This window comes from the organism of the source record quoted next, unplaced genomic scaffold (genome assembly GCF_019419815.1).
Source record: "Pyrus x bretschneideri cultivar Hongxiangsu unplaced genomic scaffold, Pyrus_bretschneideri_v1 Contig77, whole genome shotgun sequence".
Taxonomy (NCBI): domain Eukaryota; kingdom Viridiplantae; phylum Streptophyta; class Magnoliopsida; order Rosales; family Rosaceae; genus Pyrus; species Pyrus x bretschneideri.
In genome coordinates this window covers 1,226,013-1,242,731 of record NW_025999817.1, presented here as the reverse complement: position 1 = coordinate 1,242,731, position 16,719 = coordinate 1,226,013, and the positions used below count along the sequence as shown (strand labels likewise).

Below are 16,719 nucleotides of genomic sequence, written 5' to 3'. Positions count from 1 at the left end.
TTGACTAATAATCTTTTTTTCTAATATGGGGGTGTTCCATGTAAATTTCTTACTCGGCCCCACTGCATATATCTTATTTCAAGCAGGGAAGATGATTGGATGACATAGTTGACCTTGTAAAGCATATAGCAATAAACTAGCAATGGTGCCCGTGCGCTGCTGTGGACATGGAATTCAACATGTTTAATGCATTCTTAAGCAATATCAATTTGAATGCAATTTATCAAAGCACAAGTTGCAGCATACCTTGTAACTTGTCCAAGGTGGAATTATTTTGTGATAAGGTATTAGAAAAACAAAGTTAAACCTGTTATAGAACAATATTTCAATCAAATGAACGAATGTGGAAATGTTGAAAGAAATAGTGACATAAATTGTGCATGATTTATCGTAGTGCGGTCAGTTTTTGTCAAGTACCGTTTGTATTTAATTTTAAATAAAAATATTTAAAATAATTTATGACTACACGATTTACGATGAATGGACAGGATTAACGAATTCCTCACAAAAAGGATCTGGATTCTTATTTTCATATCTCAATTTGCCTACTTATTGTGGGAGAAAAATATATGAAAGAAAGCATCTACGCGTCTTGAAAAACCATTTCTTCCCTTAATTGTTTATAAAAACATTTCTTTCATCTCTCCTAGCCAACTTCTTTGACTCTTCCAAAGCAATAACTCACAACAAATCCAACACTAATTTCCCATCTCCTTCCTTTTTCTTTCTTTGTAAGTGACCATATGTCCTTTTCTTTTTGTCCGATAATGAAACAAGAAAATAGTAGTTTCATGTAAATTTGTTTTGGCCGGTCCCACTACATATTATTCTTAAAAGGACCGACTCTCTCAAATAAAAGCAGCTGGTAAAAGAAAATTGAACCTATACTAAAGCTGAAAACACACAAGTTTACTGTTCATAAAAAGTAATATTACTCCAATGTAAATCTAATTGAATCTGGACCATCTATTTATCTGGGGCTCAGTCCGTCCATTTTTATCGTCTTTTTTTTCTCTGGTGAACATCATTGATCATTCTTTCTCTCGCTCTCTCTTAACATCACGATTCAAAACCCCAACCCCACCCACGAACCCAGAAACACCAAAAACCATCACCAATCTCATCCTTCAGTTCTTAATTGGATTCCACATTGTAAACCCAGAAACTAAAGGTAAGAAAATTCAAAAAAAATTTCGGTTTCTTATTTACTTTCAGTGTTAATTTCTTATTAGATTATTATTTTTGATAAACCACTTATTAGAATCTGATCTGGGGTTTCCTTGGATTCTAAATAAAAACCTTGAAACTTAAAGGTAGGTAAATTTCAATTTATTTTATTTATTTATTTACTATGTTGATATCTGATTAATACTATTTTTCATAAACCCACTTAGAATCTGATATGGGTTTTGCTTAAATTCATCTTGGGGTTTTTTTAATTTTGAGTTTTATAATTTTCTAGTGCACCTGTGATTAAATTCAGATAAATTTAATGTAATGGTTTTTTTTTTTTTTTAATTGCTATAGTTTATGCAAAGAGCAACTCACAAAGAGGTGAAGAAAAAAAAGTATGTTAATCCATTGCTCATCACTTCAGTTACCTTTTGACCTTTTGCATGTCAAGATATGCTTCAATTTTGTTACGTATTATGGGTTTTATTAAATTTTTCATGATTTTGTAGAAGTACGTTTAAAGTTCTGAGTTTTGGAGAATTCTTCATTAAATTGGTGGGCTCTTTTTTGAGTATATTTGTCATGTGTTTGCCTCTTTTCATTGTGTTGCAAATGTAGTATTCTCTCCACTGAGTTTCTACATGCATGAGAACATATGTTTTTCTTACTAATTTGATTAGATTATAAACTGCTGCAATGATGGCAGTAGCATACACTCTCATAGAACGGTTAATAGTTGAAGTAACAGTTGCTTCACCCTGACAGTTAAGGGTGATAGAGATTTACATAATTCAATAGGGTCTGCAACATGCCCAATTACCTTGAGTAAAATCATTAATTTACAAACAAATTAGAATAAACCAGAGCAGTTTGTAAACACTGAAGTGAGAGAATCATATAGGCAGTTTGTAAACTCTTAAGAACATACCTCCAAACTGAACAGAGCACCAATATTCTTCCGTTCCTCAACTAGCTCTTTTCTTCTTCTTCTTCTTTCCCTCATTGACATCCTCAACTGAATGCCTCCTTCTTTTTCTTTGTTTGTTAGGGTTGCAATAATCTTCCCATTCATAGTGTTGCCATGCCCCAATGAGCTTGCCAAAGGTACTGACTGGTTATTGATTGTAGGTTGAAGTACAAATGTTACTGGCGGGTCAAGTTCCATAAGGAGGTGGAAGCAGAAGAAGAATTAACGTCACACTTCAGTTTTTCAACCAAAAGGAGGTAACCTTTATAAATGATGCATACAAGCTTCTCTGTTTTTTATCTCTGAAATTTGAGTTCTTTGACCAAAACTATGAATAGTGAATGGTAAATATTTCACTATTTTTTTTTTTCTATGGTCCATTTTGTTCTATTGGGGTTGTATTTTGTTAGAACATTATCAAATAATTAAATTACATAAATGGACACAAAAGATTATTAATCACATCCCCAATTTTTCTCTAAACTCGAAGCTAAAAATTGAAGAAATACAACAGATTTTGAGTCATGTAATTCAAATTGCTAACAAAGGTCTAAAGAAAATAAATCCAGTATACAAACTCTCACTAAAGGGTACCAAAAATTTCATCTTGAAACTTCACAATCCCAAATTGAAACCCTAAAAGTTGGCATGCACAGTGAAGATGTAAGTATATATACGACATCGATATATATATTTTTGTCATCGTCAAGAGCATCAAGAATAATTGGTTCCCGCTAAGTATATGCTAATATTATATATTGATATAGACTTATGTTCATGATACCAGGAATACATGCATGTAGAGTTTCTATTGGCATGAAGTTTCGAAGATGACAACTTGCATGAAAATTGAAATTGAAACTACACTGTAGAATGTTAAATATTTACTCTAAATTTGAAGACTGAAAATAAAATAACTTAAAGGCTAAATTGAGTAAAATTAAAGTTTTAGCCTCAAATATCCTTAGGCGGACACAAAAGTTTGACCCCAACATCCAATTTTATTAATTCAATTTTGATAAATGATTGCAGGTTTTTCAATGATTGTGTTGCTGTGTTTGTTTAATGATTGAGGAGTTGGATATATTTTCTTGCTTAAGTTTTTCTTAGGTGTGTACTAAATTGGATGTTGGTTTGGTTACTTCCGAGCTTTCACACGACTTTCGATACCCAATAGAGTATGAAATTCCAACTTTAATTTTGCGCATTTTTTGGTGCCTGGAAATGAAATCTGGCATAGTGAAATTATGAAAACTTTCCCTTCATCTTTAGATTTTCATTCAATTCAATTCGTAATGCAATTTAGGATGATTCAATTCACGAATGATCAATTTTTTTTTCTACTTTGTATAATTGTAAACATAACACACTCCATGAGATAGAGCCATAGATTTTGAAAAACAATCCTTCAGGATGGCATACCAACATCTTCAATTTTTGTAAGGCTTTTTATATTAGCATCACATAAAATGTTGAATGCACCTTACATTAAAATTTAATATTAATTAACTTATTTATCCTACTATGCAATGACAATTTTGACCTTAGTAGGTTAACAAAAAAGAAAATTATATACTCTCCAAATCACTTTTAACGTATTATTTATCTTCTTTAACTATCTAAACCCCTCATACCCTCTATTGTTGAATAAAACCTTAACCAATGAAGCTATAAACATGTTGATTGAGAAAAATTATTTTTGACAAATGAAACACGAAATCAATGTTTCAGAAGCTTCATATAAGGTAAGACTTCATATTATTTATTGTTTTAGTGATTTTGACGACATCGATAATTATTCAAGCTTCTATTCATCTTTTAGGGATCATAGGGATTAGATGAAGAATTAAACACATAAAATTACCATCAAATATTAAAAATAGACGATATGAGTTTTAATGGTGGAATTGAAAACAACTTACATATGCTTTAAATCTCAGTCTGCATCTTTTGTCAAAATTTTAGTCGTCATTTCTTGTCCAAATTAAAAGCGTTATAAAATTTAAGAAATGTGAGGTGCATATAACAAATGCAAGGTATATATTAAGAATGTGGGGTGTAAGGGTATTATTAGGAAATAAGTAGGTGTATTAAGATAATTTTTAATTGAAAAAGCAAATATGGGGTGTAAGTGTAATATGTGAGGCTTATTCAACAATTTATGGGGTGTAATATAATAAGCCTTTTTGTTATATAATATGCATACCAATATCTCTCTTGCCACTTAGTGTAGATAATAATTTTTGTTAAAAAAAAAAAAAAAAAAAAGGCTTTAGGATATATATTTTTCAAGACCTTTTACATCTTTAGCAGTGTTGCAAATCCTGCAGTAGCGCGTAGGTACACTTTGCTAGTAATACCAAAGCCCTGCACAGAAAGAATACTGTTCATAAGAACAGTGTAATGACGCTTTTTCCCCTACGTTGCTTTCCCCCACGCTATGTTTTTTTCCAATCTACAGTGAAATGACGGAACTGCCCATGAAGGGCACGGGTGGATCGTCCAAATGAAAACCTGTCGACACGCTGTGCTGTCGTTCTCTCTCTTCGACAACACTCTTCCTCTCTGACAAAAAATCACCAGAGACCCAGAAACCTCTCGGTCAAATTTCTCGACCTCTCTCGCCCAGCTCCTCCACTTCTTTCTCACCAAACTTCAATTCGTCGGTCATACAACGAAACCGCGTAAGGTTTCGTCTATCTCAGTCAACTCCGACCACCCCCAACGGCGGCTAAGGTTTCTAGGGTTTTAATCTGATACTCACTACAAAGAAGATGAATGGGTCGTGGAAGAAGATAAGGTGGATTTCACACCACAACAGATTTGCCCTGAATCTTTCTATTTTTTTTAAAATTGCTTATAAGTTAAATTGTTCCCTGGATTGCAGTTAATTTCCAGCATCCTGACAATACTGTTATAGCATCGGGTGTAAGGTTTTCCTCTTTTTGTTTTCTTTTTCCAGTTGAATTTGTATTTCATTGTTTGGCCTATTACCCTCTTATTACAATCAACTCTTCAATTGTTGGTGTTAGTTACAGAAAAATTATAATAAAAATCATGCCAAGAACATGATCCACTCTGTTGTGGGGACCCAATCTGAATTGTGTGTTCTTCAAGGTCGATCTCGGCCGAGGGTTTTAGACCTCTTTATTTTTCCAGATTTTCGAATTATTCACTCCGAATTAGGGAATTAAATTGTTCCTATTATTCGGTAGAATCTAAAATGACTTGAAGCTTTGATTTGCCTTTGCATGTTTGTAGTATTTGAAATTATGGTTTGTTTTGGGGATTGGATTTTGGGATTTAAGTTGAATTCGTATGGGTATTTTTTTCAGAAAATTTTGTTGTTTCTGTGTTGGAATTAAAAGAACTATGCTTGCTGGATTTTTGCCTAAGTGTCTCCGCTGTTGTTTACGTTTCTTTTTTTTTTTTTTTTTTTTTTTTTGTGATTTTTATGTGGTGTTTATACGTGCAAGCGCTTGAGTTAGTATTTTTTGTTTTTATTTTGTCCCAGCTGCTGAACTTCATTTTAAATTTCGTTGAGTTTATGGATTATCAGATGTTGTGGTTTGGCATGCATTGCAATATGCATTCTACACTTCTACACTGTCAATAATTTTGCAAACCCCGCAGCAACGCGTGAGTGCCCTGCTTGTTGAAACTCATGGAGTAGAACTGCTGCATGCGCTGTTTTCACATACCATCTGCAGTGGAATCGGTGGATGAATCGATTGATAACTGTTTAAAACTGCACGTACAATCCGAAAAATGCTGTCCAAAGTCTTGTAAGCTCATTTATTCTATTGATCAGCTTCCCGTAGAGTTTCCTTCCTTTTGACTATTTTCTCTTCTTTCCTGTGTATATATGTGTATATTTTGTACCAGTTTCTCCTTGTGTCCAAGCATACGAAGGCGAAAGAGAGAGCTCAGTCTTGAAAAATGGAAGCATGTTATTGGAGGATCTTATTGCTTCGTGTGATGGAGAATCTAATCCTATTCGCACATACTCTGCTGATGAGCTCGTCAAGGCAACCGACAATTTTCATCCTTCTTGCCGTATAAGTCAGGGTTCATACTTCCTAGTGTTCAGAGGTTTCCTAGATGACCGCTCAGTTCTCATTAAGAAGTACTGCCAATGGAGCTGGCGTAGTGAGGCTGAAGTTACGTCCAAGGCCATTCGTGATATTATCATATCGATGCAGATGAGTACACATAAGAACGCTTTGAAACTCTTGGGCTGCTGCTTAGAGTTCTCTATACCAGCTCTGGTGCTTGAATACGCAGCAAAAGGAGTTCTTGACCGCCATGGCGGTTTAGTGTTTTCTGGATCATTACCATGGAAAACTAGAATGCTAATTGCAAAGAAAGTTGCAAATGCACTTGCATATCTCCATACTGCCTTTCCCAGGCCCATCATTCATAGGGATCTAAAGCTTGCATGCATTTTCTTGGACGATGACTACATTCCCAAACTCTCCAACTTTTCACTATCGATCACGATTCCTCCTCAGCAGTTGCATGTTGAAGATTGTGTGAAAGGAACGTATAGGTATATTGACCCTACCTACATAACAACTGGGTGCCTTACTGAAAAAACAGATGTTTATAGCTTTGGTGTGGTTTTACTTGTATTCTTGATGGGACGAAAAATTGAGGATGTGGATCAAGCAGCAGCAGCAGAAGAAGACGGATCAGTTCCTAAATATTTGAAATTACATGCTTCCAATGGTGAATACAAGACAATTGTGGATCCCTGCATTCTTGAGGAAGTCGGGGCAGATGAGCAAGCACATCAGCAATTGCAAGATTTCTTAGCTCTGGCACTGTTGTGCACCAAAGACGAAAGGGAAGAAAGACCATGCATGATTGATGTAGCCAAAGAACTTGTCCGAATTGAGAAGTCTATACTGTGTTACTAAGAATCAAGATTACTTTGAATGTCTAAATAGGATATAGATCGGTTCAACAATACTTTATAGTTTCCTACTTCTAGTTGTTTAGCAGTGAGATGGTCGCTACCTAGTCTTCATTCATGTGTATATCTTTTGCTCAATGATTTAAGGGCAAGTTCGATTTTCATTCTTCTCTCAATTCGTACGATTTCTTAATGTTGCATTTTTCGTTTGCTAATGATATACGCACATGTATCTCTACCAAACCCTCATTTTCCGTATTTTCTTGGTCCATGACTTTGTTCCCAAAAATTAGCAACTTCTCTTTCTCTATGGCAAGCCCTCATTTGCAATCGTAATCTCTTTTTTATATTTGATACATGTATACGACTACTCTCACCGGTCGTAGTCTTCAACGAAATACGTATGTTGTGTCACGCTCTATAAGGACATGTGGCGGAAGATTTGTGAACTGGGAGGTTGGTTTTTAGGAGATTGCAACGATACGTAGTCGTGGATATTTGTGTGCTTTCATATATCATGTATGAAAGCCTCCTAATTTCCTGCTTCCTTCCTCCTTTCATCGTATTGACTAATAATCTTTTTTTTTCTAGTATGGCGGTGTTTCATGTAAATTTCTTACTCCGCCCCTCTCCATATATGTTATTTCAGGTAGGGAAGATGATTGGATGACATACGCAGTGGACTCAATCAATTACTGTTTACCTGGTGCAATCTAATCCAATCCTAAGCGGCCTTGGTGCTACACAAGCGAAAATTCCACACCAAAAAAAAAAAAAAAAAAGAAAACTCTTGCTTGGAAGTTGTAGGTTTCAGTAGAACATAGATCAGTTGTGTATGTGAAATGACGTGCTTACCAGTTGCAGATGATCGTAAAACCTGAAATCTTTGAGGAGGTAGGGTGCTAAATCCCAAAGTTCATTTTTTAGGACAGAAACCCTTTAAAGGAGGCCAGGTTTTTGGCTTTGTAATCTAGTACCACAATAGGAGAAAGAAATCCAACACGTTATTTTTTATGTTAATTTTTCCAGTTTCGAACAAACCAGAATGCTTATATGTAATCTGTTAGACTTATTTCATGTGAAGTTCATAGGCAAACTATGAAAGGAAAATACGCTATTCAGGTTATATGGAAGGTGCTCTGTCATATCTTGGTGTGTGTATTAATTATACTTATGCGGGTGTGGGTGCGTGGGTGGGTGTGCATATTAATCAGGTTCTTCCCATTGCTTACGTTTCAGAAAGGAGGAAAGAGAGAGATCATTCTTGGATAATGGAAGCATCTTATTGGAGGATCTCATTGCTTCTTGTGATGGAAAATCGAATCCTATTCGTTGTTATTCTGCTATGAACTCACGAGGGCAACCAACAACTTTGATCCTTCTTGCATTATACAAGATTGTTCACCCATTGATAATAGTCAATTTCCCAGTTCTATACATGTTTATGGTGGTTACAAAATGTTCAGGGGTTTTCTACATGACCGATCAATCATTGTTACGAAGTTCATGGGGACGGGGGATGAAGCTAAGTCCATGGCCATTCGAGACATTACTATATCAATGCAGATGAGCAACCATAAAAATTTGGAGATTTCTGTACCAGCTCTTGTTCATGAGTACGAGATGCAAGGAGTTCTCAACGATCATGGAGGTCTAGGGGGTAGTGAAAATTACTCCTCATTACCATGGAAAACTAGACTGCGTAGTGAAAAGCAGCTTGCTAATGCACTTACATATCTCCATACCGCCTTTCCCAGGCCAGTCATTCATCGGGATTTAAAACCCAGCTGTATTTTCTTGGGCCATGATTATGTTCCCAAACTCATCAACTTCTCACTCTCCATTTCCATTCCTCCTACGCAGTTTCATGTTGAAGAAGATCTGAAGGGGACATTTGGGTACCTTGATCCTTCCTACATGAAGTCTGGTTACATAACAGAAAAAAGTGATGTTTATAGCTTTGGTGTGCATTTACTTGTATTCTTAACGGGACAAAAAGTCGTAGATTAATATGACACGACATAATACAATCGATTATTGCATACATGAAACAACATGTTAGTGAAATCGAGCAGATTCAGACAATTGTGGACCCTAAAGTCTATGAGGATGTAGGGGAAGATGAGAAAGTGCAGTAGCAGTTGCAAGATTTCCTATTGTCATGCACTCAAGACGAAATTGAAAGAAGGCCATATATGACTGATGTGGCTAGAGAACTCGTTCGAATTGACAAGATATGACTAGTGTTTGGAAGCTGATTAGTGTCTTAAATGTTGAAGTCACTAACCTTTGTATGGTGTTGGTTGTTAATGTGTTGCTATTATTTTCATTTTTTGTTAATTTGTAACAGATATGAAAGCTCAGATTAGAACTCTTTGGATCTCTTGTGTACTTATAAATTGCATTTTGCCCGTTTTGTTCATTATTTGTAAGGAGTTTTTGAGAAAAAAAGAACGAAGAGAACGTGTTAAAAATCAAATTCAGTTAAAAATCAATTACATTTCCAAACATTATACAGTATTCTTAGCACTGGCATTATTGAAGGCTGATGTTTTGCACGGTGGACATGTGATTTTGAAAAATGGTGCAGAATTAGGTCAATCATTTTCTGTTTGTTTAGCACAGAGATGGTGAAACTGTAGCTACCTAGTTTGCATTAGTGTGTATATCTTTGTGCTGAACGATTTCAAGGCAAGTTCAATTTCCATGTTTCTCACTAATCTTTAGAATATCTTGATGTTGTATTTTCCTTTCGACAATGACAAATGAAGATCAATCCTTATTACCATGGAGAACTAAATTGTGTATTGCAAAGCAGCTTGTGAATGCAGTTGCATATCTCCAATTCCACTTTTCATAAGTCCATCATGCGGTAGAGATCTCAAACCTAGCTGTGTTTTCTTGGACCAAGACTTTGTTCCTAAAACTTAGCAACTTCTCTTTCTCTATAACAGTTCCTCCTATGCAACTGCAACGTCAATGTTATAGCGCTCTCTCTTTTTTTATGTTTAAAGTTGTTAATGAAACTTTGTAAGTGTTCGCGATCCTGTAGTTCTTTTGAAAATTCAATGAAACTCCCAACCACATCTACTCCAACTAAAAGTACGTTGTGGGATTCTGCGGATATGTAGTAGAAGATTTGTGAATAGGGAGGTGGGTTAGCATATGTTAATTTTTCATGTATACGCTTTATGTCACAGCCTCCTACTGTCTACTTTCTTTGTAGTTGACAGATTATTTGTCTTCTGCTTTGTCTCTAATAATGAAAAAACAAAAATAGTAGTTTCATGTGAATTTCTTTGGCCGGCTGTCACCACTGCATGTTATTTATAGCAGGCTGATCATTTGATGCCACCATTGACCTCGCAAAGCATAGAAATGAACTTCAACATTGTACTCATTGGAGAAAATGAAACTGGGGGAGTAGCTACAAGTTCTGCTCTGCTTGCACATACCATCTGCAGTGGACTCGTTGGAGAAATTGATCGATTACTGTTTACTTGGTGTAATCTAACTCCAATCCTAAGAGGCTTTTGGTGATCAGTTGAGATAAAATAATGTCATAAAAAATGTTGCAATTGTAAGTTATAGTTTTCACGATCATGACCTCATCATGGCAACCAGCAACTTCCATTCTTCTCGCGCTGTATGAAAGGATTCACACTATGAAATGTTTAGGGGATTTCTGGATGGCGGATCGATCATTATGAAGTACTTCATTAGCATCTTCCCCAACGTGAATCTGGCTGGGTCTCAGGGTTATTTGTGATATTGTTATTTCAATATAGATGAACAACCATGAGAAAGTTTTGAAACTCTTGGGTTGTTGCTTAGAGTTCTATTTACCAGTTCTGGTGCTTTTTATGCAGCAAAAGAAGTTCTCAACTATGATGGAAGTTTAAGAGGGGCTAACGAACATCAAATCTACCATGGAACATTAGATTGCGCATTGTTAAGCAGGTTTCTAGTGCCGTTACATATCTCCATACTGCCTTTCCTAGACCCATCATTCATAGGGACCTGAGCCCCACCTGCATCTTCTTGGACGATGGCTATGTTGCCAAAGTTCATGACTTTTCTATAACCATTCCTCCTATGGAATCGTTTGTTAAAGATGATCTAAAAGAGACAATCGAGAACATTGACCCTGTCTACGTGCAGTATAATCGCATCTCAGAAAAATGGATGTTTACAGCTTTGGTGTGCTTTTACTTGTACTCTTGACAGGACAAAATTCTAAATCCATTATAAACCAAGAAGGAGACTATAAATCAGTTTCAAGCACTTGTGGACCCTAAAATCTATGAGAAGGTGTTTTGTCCATTTCAACAGCAGCAGTTGCATGATTTCCTACAACCGGTGTTGTCATGCACTCAACAGGAAATTGAAGGAAGGGCATATATGATCAATGTAGCCAGAGAACTCATTCGAATTGACATCCATGTTTGAAAAAGGAGGATAAAGAGAGATCATTCTTGAAGAACGGAAGCGTGTTATCGGAGGTTCTCATTGCTTCTTGCGATGACATATCTAATCCAGTGCACAGTTATTCTGCTGATAAGCTCATCTAGGCAACAAAAAACTTTAACCCTTCTTCAACCATACAAGATTTTGGAGTCTGCAAAGTGCTCAAGGGTTTTCTAGATGGCCGATCAATTATCATTAAGAAGTATTTTACAAGGAACTAAACTAGATCATTGGCTATTCGTGACATTGTAGTTTCAGTACATGAGCAATCATAAGAATGTTTTAAAACCCTTGGGATGCTGCTTAGAGTTCCCTATACCAGCTCTCAAGTATGAATACACATTGAAAGGAGTTCTCAATAACAAAGGTTGTGGGGCCAATGAATCTTCATCCTTTTTATCATGGAAAACTAGACTTCGTATAGTAATGCAGCTTGCTAGTGCACTTACACATCTCCATACGGCCTTTTCCGGCCCATAATATACAAGGATTTAAACCTGTTTGTACCTTTTTGGACGACGACCATGTTCCCAAACTCTACAACTTCTCAGTCTCTATAACTATTCCTCCTGTGCAATCTCGTGTTGTTGATCTTCCAAGAGGGATGCATGGTTTTCTTGATCCTGCCCACTTGGCTTCTTACCAAGTTTCGGAGAAAAGTGATGCTTATAGCTTTGGGGCACTTTTACAGTACTTGTATTCTTGACGGGACAAAAAGCTATAGATTTTGATCGAGCTGAAGAGTGTCAGTCAATTGCTTCATTTGTGAGACATAATGCTTGTGGTGGCCAGATTCAAACAATTGTGCATCCTAAAATACTTAAGGAGGTAATGGGAGATGAGCAAGCACAGCCACAATTACGTGATTTTCTAGCACTAGCATTGTCATGTATCAATGAACGGTGGCCGTAACTATAACGGTCCTAAGGTAGCAAAATTCCTTAGTAAAAAAATCTAAGATCTCATAGAATGAGGAAAAATCAATGGGTGGATGAACAGTAGTTATTAAGAACCTGCTACCTAGTTATGCTCTAAGTCTGTATGGTGTTTACCGGATGGAACCCTCGATCCCAAAGTATGCCACTATTAGCTTCTATAATGTATACCTCCCTCGAAAGCTCTTAGTGTTGCGACTATCACCTGTAAGTTGCGTCAAGATCGGGATTAGAATCAACTGCAAGACATAGTCACTTCTTTTTGGGTGTGAAGTAATATCAAACCAAAATATTCAACAAGCATTAGCTCTCCCTGATAAGGAGGTGATCCAGCCGTAGCTTCCGGCTACCTTATTAGACTACTCTAATCATTAGCCTTGTCGTCGGTATCCCTTACAATTAAGGTAATGACTTCGGGCATAGCCAACTCCCATAATGTGACTGGTGATGTTTACAAGGCCAAAATTCACGACCATATGACTGACTCGCGATTACTAGCTATTCCGGCTTCTCATGTTTGGCGCCTATGTATAATTTTACGGTAAATTACATTTTGCACCCTTAAATTTGGATGCAATAGCAATCTCATACAACAACTTTAAAACATTTCAATCACATACATTTACTTACATTTGATTACAATTTCATACATCTGTTAAAAATTCTGTTAAGTTTACAGTTAACTGATGACATAATAAAATCTAAAGTCCACATTTATGATGACATGATTGCCAACTTGTCCGACATGACCAAATAAAAAATAAAAAATATTTAAGTATTAAAAATAAATTTAATTTATTTAATATTTTATTTAAAATTTAAAAAAAATAAAAAAGCAAGGGCAAGTCTCATATGCTTGTGATGTATTGTTCCTCTGCAAAACACTCCACTATCGGAGTAGCAGCAAGAACCCATTGCACTTCACGGTCCACGGCTACGGCAACGACATCATTTGGACGTTCCAAGACCCTGATCTTCCTCGCCCAAAACAACTTTGCCTCCTTTGCTCTTAACCACGAGGGCAACGGTGGCCTCCGCGCCTTTGTCCTCGACGTTGGCACCGAGATTTCAATTTCCTTCATCTGGGTCACCAAGCTTCAATTTCACTACAGCAAAGATTCAATATTTTCCCACTTTAGAAAACCAAAGAAAGAAATCATCTTTCCCACGTTCTCTGCAATTTCTAGGGTTTAAAACTCAAAAGTACGGTTCTGGTTATAAGATTCCCTTATTATAACTTTAAAACAAATAACTTGTTTTGATAATGCAACATCATTGAAGTAGCAGCAACCAATACATGTGAAATCTTCCATGAATCAATTCTTCGAAGCACTTGGAATTGGTGTTCCTGCTTGAGATGTAGAACTATACCATTTCAATTCAAATGTTACATAATAAAAAGTATGATTAGAATAAGAAGTAACATTGAATAATAAATTAAAAATATCAATAAATATTAGATTGAAGTACTATAATTAGAACCAATAAAGGTTGGTCAAAGTGGAAGGGGCTCTGGTCGCTTAAACAAGTGGTCTCGGTTTTGAGCCCTTGTGGATCCAAAAAACTTTCTTGGGAGAGGTCCCCGCATATGCGCCCGACTATACCTCGAAGGATTAGTCCTGGGCTTTGCCTAGGGACACCTTAGGAAACCTAAAAAAGAAGTATTATAATTAGAATTAAAAAATATATATAATGCTTATATTTTTTTCAATTCTTCATATGTCAAGCATGTAAAAAATACCTTAAATATCTAAATAGAAATATATATATATATATATATATATATATATATATTGATAGGTATGGCATATAGCCGGAATACAAAATTCAATACTAATGTCATACCATTAATTATTAGTTCGATATAATGTCAACCGATTATAAAAAAAAATGCCAAAACCATACCATACCATTATGAATTGATTGGTAAATTAGTTTATGACAAAATTTTCCACTCCTAATATTCTCAAGGAGAGAGATGCAGAGGGTTCAAAGATGAATATAGAAAGGTGGGCCCACTTGATTTGTTTTACAATTTCTTTTATATTGATTTGTGTTGCAATCCTATTAGATTAGGAATTTGATAGTATAAATCCTAGTATATCTTGGAATATCTCTCATATTCCTATTACGAGTTGATTACCTATTAAGAGTTGTAATCTTAAAAGGGTAATGAATTAACCTTCCCTACTATTATAAATAAAGGCACAATGGGGAGGAATATAAAACACCTCACATTTATACATCTCTCTCTTCTCTCTATGCCGCACCTTCCCTCTCTCTCTGGCCTCCATAATTGTTCAATAAATTATGCCTACAATACGTTATCAGCACGCTCTTGACACTGCGCTAAAGAGAGTTTGATCTTCAATTTGGGGAGTATTACGTTTTAATCATTCTTTTTGCGATGTGATATTCACACACCTCATTTTACTTCTCACACACCCTTTGATAATTTTTGTCCATTGATTTTCTTCAATTCATCTGATCCAACGATCAAAAATTAAAAAGGTGTGCTAGAAGTAAAATGGGGTGTGTGTGGATATCACACCCCTTCTTTTTATGATTAATTTATTATTTTGAATTGATCTACATGCTATTGATTCAATTTAATTTTTCTGTGTTGAACGTGATACAACGCATTGAAGATGAAATTCCAGCTTTCCGAGAAGGATCTTCTACAAATTCAAAGGTTTTTATTGTTTTCTGTCAATTAGGTACGCTTAAAATAAAGTATATTTGAATCGACCTTGAAGCATGAAAACATTCCCCATGATGCATGAAACTCCCTATGTTTATATTTTCCTTCCGATATATATATATATATATATATATATTGTATATGTTCATATATTTGTCAATATATATATATATATATATTTGTTTCATGCATTACGCAGTCAATGTATATAAAATAAATTAGAAGCATATTTAGCTTTCCTAAACCCTAAGGAATTTCGAAAAAAAAAAGAAAGAAAGGGGAAACCAAACATGGTGCGGCACACCCATCGCACCATCACTATGCATGTCACAACCAAGCCTCGGCCTGGGGTAAATTTTGATGGGCTTGAAGACCTGAGTCCAACTACACCTTGGCCCGTAACCATTAATCCACAGCCAGCAAGCCTTGTTTACTGGGCTCCTAACCCATGCACACCTAGGCCTGAAGCCTGCTCACTTCAGTGCCAGCCACACGACCGGGCTTGGTCCCTGCGGCCCACGCCGGTAAGCTGTTATGCTTGCTGGGATGTGTGTCAGCCCCAACCCACATCGCAAGTCGCTAGCCCATGTGGCTGGGCTCCTTATGCGAACCCACAGGCCAGCTTTCGTTGGGCCCTAACCCGTGCCCCCCTTGGCCCTAATTACGCCAGCACTTGTTGCTGGGCTTCAAAAATTGGCATGTGGCCTGAAGACCAATCTATAGGCTGCTTTTGTAGCCATACCCAACCCAAGCCCCTTCTTTTGCTCACAGCACCCAGCCTTCTTTTAGACTATGATATTTTCGACCCATGATATTATTTTAATATTATTTTTACTTCTACGATCGACCTTGTTTAGTCTCAATCTATTGAATTAATTAAAAGTGACATGCAGTCCATTAATCTGATAATGAATCCAAAATTATTAACCTGAAGATCACTTTTGATATTAACGATTCAATAATTTATTTTTATACTTTGAACCGTGACATACTTTTGTAGTAACAAAGCTCTTGCACTTGAGTTCCCGAAGAACCTCAACTCCACTACACTTAGTTGTATATTGCATTCTGTGTTCTTGCAGGAACCTCTCTTTTATGAACTAAATGTTCATAAACTAAATTGAACCTGTAGTTTCAAATTTAGTGCCTTTGAAACCCGAAGTTTTCATAAAACAATGCACCCATGAAAACTCGATGTTTTTCATGAAAACCATGTCATAGAACTCGAATGTTCTAACTTTAATGCTTATGGATGATTCATTCCCATAGCACCAATCACAATCTTGTTCCTTCCAATTCAGTGGATTGTCAAACCATCATAAGTTCAATTTTCCTGATTTGGACGTTTTCTAATAGAAACCACTTTATGTGGGGTACAAGACGTGAATCTCCACTTGACTATCAAGAAGCTAAGAAACCATTGAAGCCAACAATGACATGGAAGAGCTAAATAAGCCTCTGTCATGATCTTCATTCGAAGACTTATGCCCGAAGCATCACCAACGAAAGTACCTCATGAACGAGGATTCCATGGCTCTTTGGCTTGCTACTATGGACCATT

General features: G+C 36.2%; 2 protein-coding genes and 2 pseudogenes across 17 annotated transcripts; all 4 read left to right on the top strand.

Moving 5' to 3' along the window:
- Window positions 1–984: 984 nt before the first annotated feature.
- On the top strand, window positions 985–7,219 carry LOC125472936 (non-functional pseudokinase ZED1-like). Of its 16 annotated transcripts, none has more exons than XM_048575050.1 (7): window positions 985–1,171; window positions 1,528–1,568; window positions 2,302–2,397; window positions 4,540–4,940; window positions 5,028–5,068; window positions 5,774–5,925; window positions 6,026–7,219. In XM_048575050.1, the coding sequence occupies exons 6-7, from the start codon at window positions 5,823–5,825 to the stop codon at window positions 7,057–7,059; spliced, it is 1,137 nt and encodes a 378-aa protein (XP_048431007.1). In that variant the 5' UTR covers window positions 985–1,171; window positions 1,528–1,568; window positions 2,302–2,397; window positions 4,540–4,940; window positions 5,028–5,068; window positions 5,774–5,822; the 3' UTR covers window positions 7,060–7,219. The 16 variants fall into 16 exon arrangements, with proteins under 16 accessions (XP_048431007.1, XP_048431010.1, XP_048431003.1 ...); XM_048575046.1 differs by having other exon boundaries at window positions 986–1,171; window positions 5,028–5,073; XM_048575045.1 differs by having other exon boundaries at window positions 990–1,171; window positions 5,700–5,925.
- A 1,079-nt stretch (window positions 7,220–8,298) lies between these two features.
- Window positions 8,299–9,482, top strand: LOC125472909 (non-functional pseudokinase ZED1-like). Its single transcript, XM_048574980.1, has one exon. The coding sequence runs from the start codon at window positions 8,514–8,516 to the stop codon at window positions 9,063–9,065; it is 552 nt and encodes a 183-aa protein (XP_048430937.1). The 5' UTR covers window positions 8,299–8,513; the 3' UTR covers window positions 9,066–9,482.
- Window positions 9,483–10,657: 1,175 nt separating this feature from the next.
- LOC125472928 lies at window positions 10,658–11,504 on the top strand (annotated as a pseudogene).
- On the top strand, window positions 11,504–12,434 carry LOC125472927 (annotated as a pseudogene).
- Window positions 12,435–16,719: the final 4,285 nt, after the last annotated feature.

Excerpts from the sequence above, each read along its gene's own strand:
- LOC125472936 (XM_048575053.1), top strand. The coding sequence starts at position 5,823 with ATGCGCTGTTTTCACATACCATCTGCAGTGGAATCGGTGGATGAATCG. Across the intron at positions 5,926-6,025 it reads AAAATGCTGTCCAAAGTCTT|TTTCTCCTTGTGTCCAAGCA; the intron begins GTAAGCTCATTT and ends ATTTTGTACCAG.
- LOC125472909 (XM_048574980.1), top strand. The coding sequence starts at position 8,514 with ATGTTCAGGGGTTTTCTACATGACCGATCAATCATTGTTACGAAGTTC.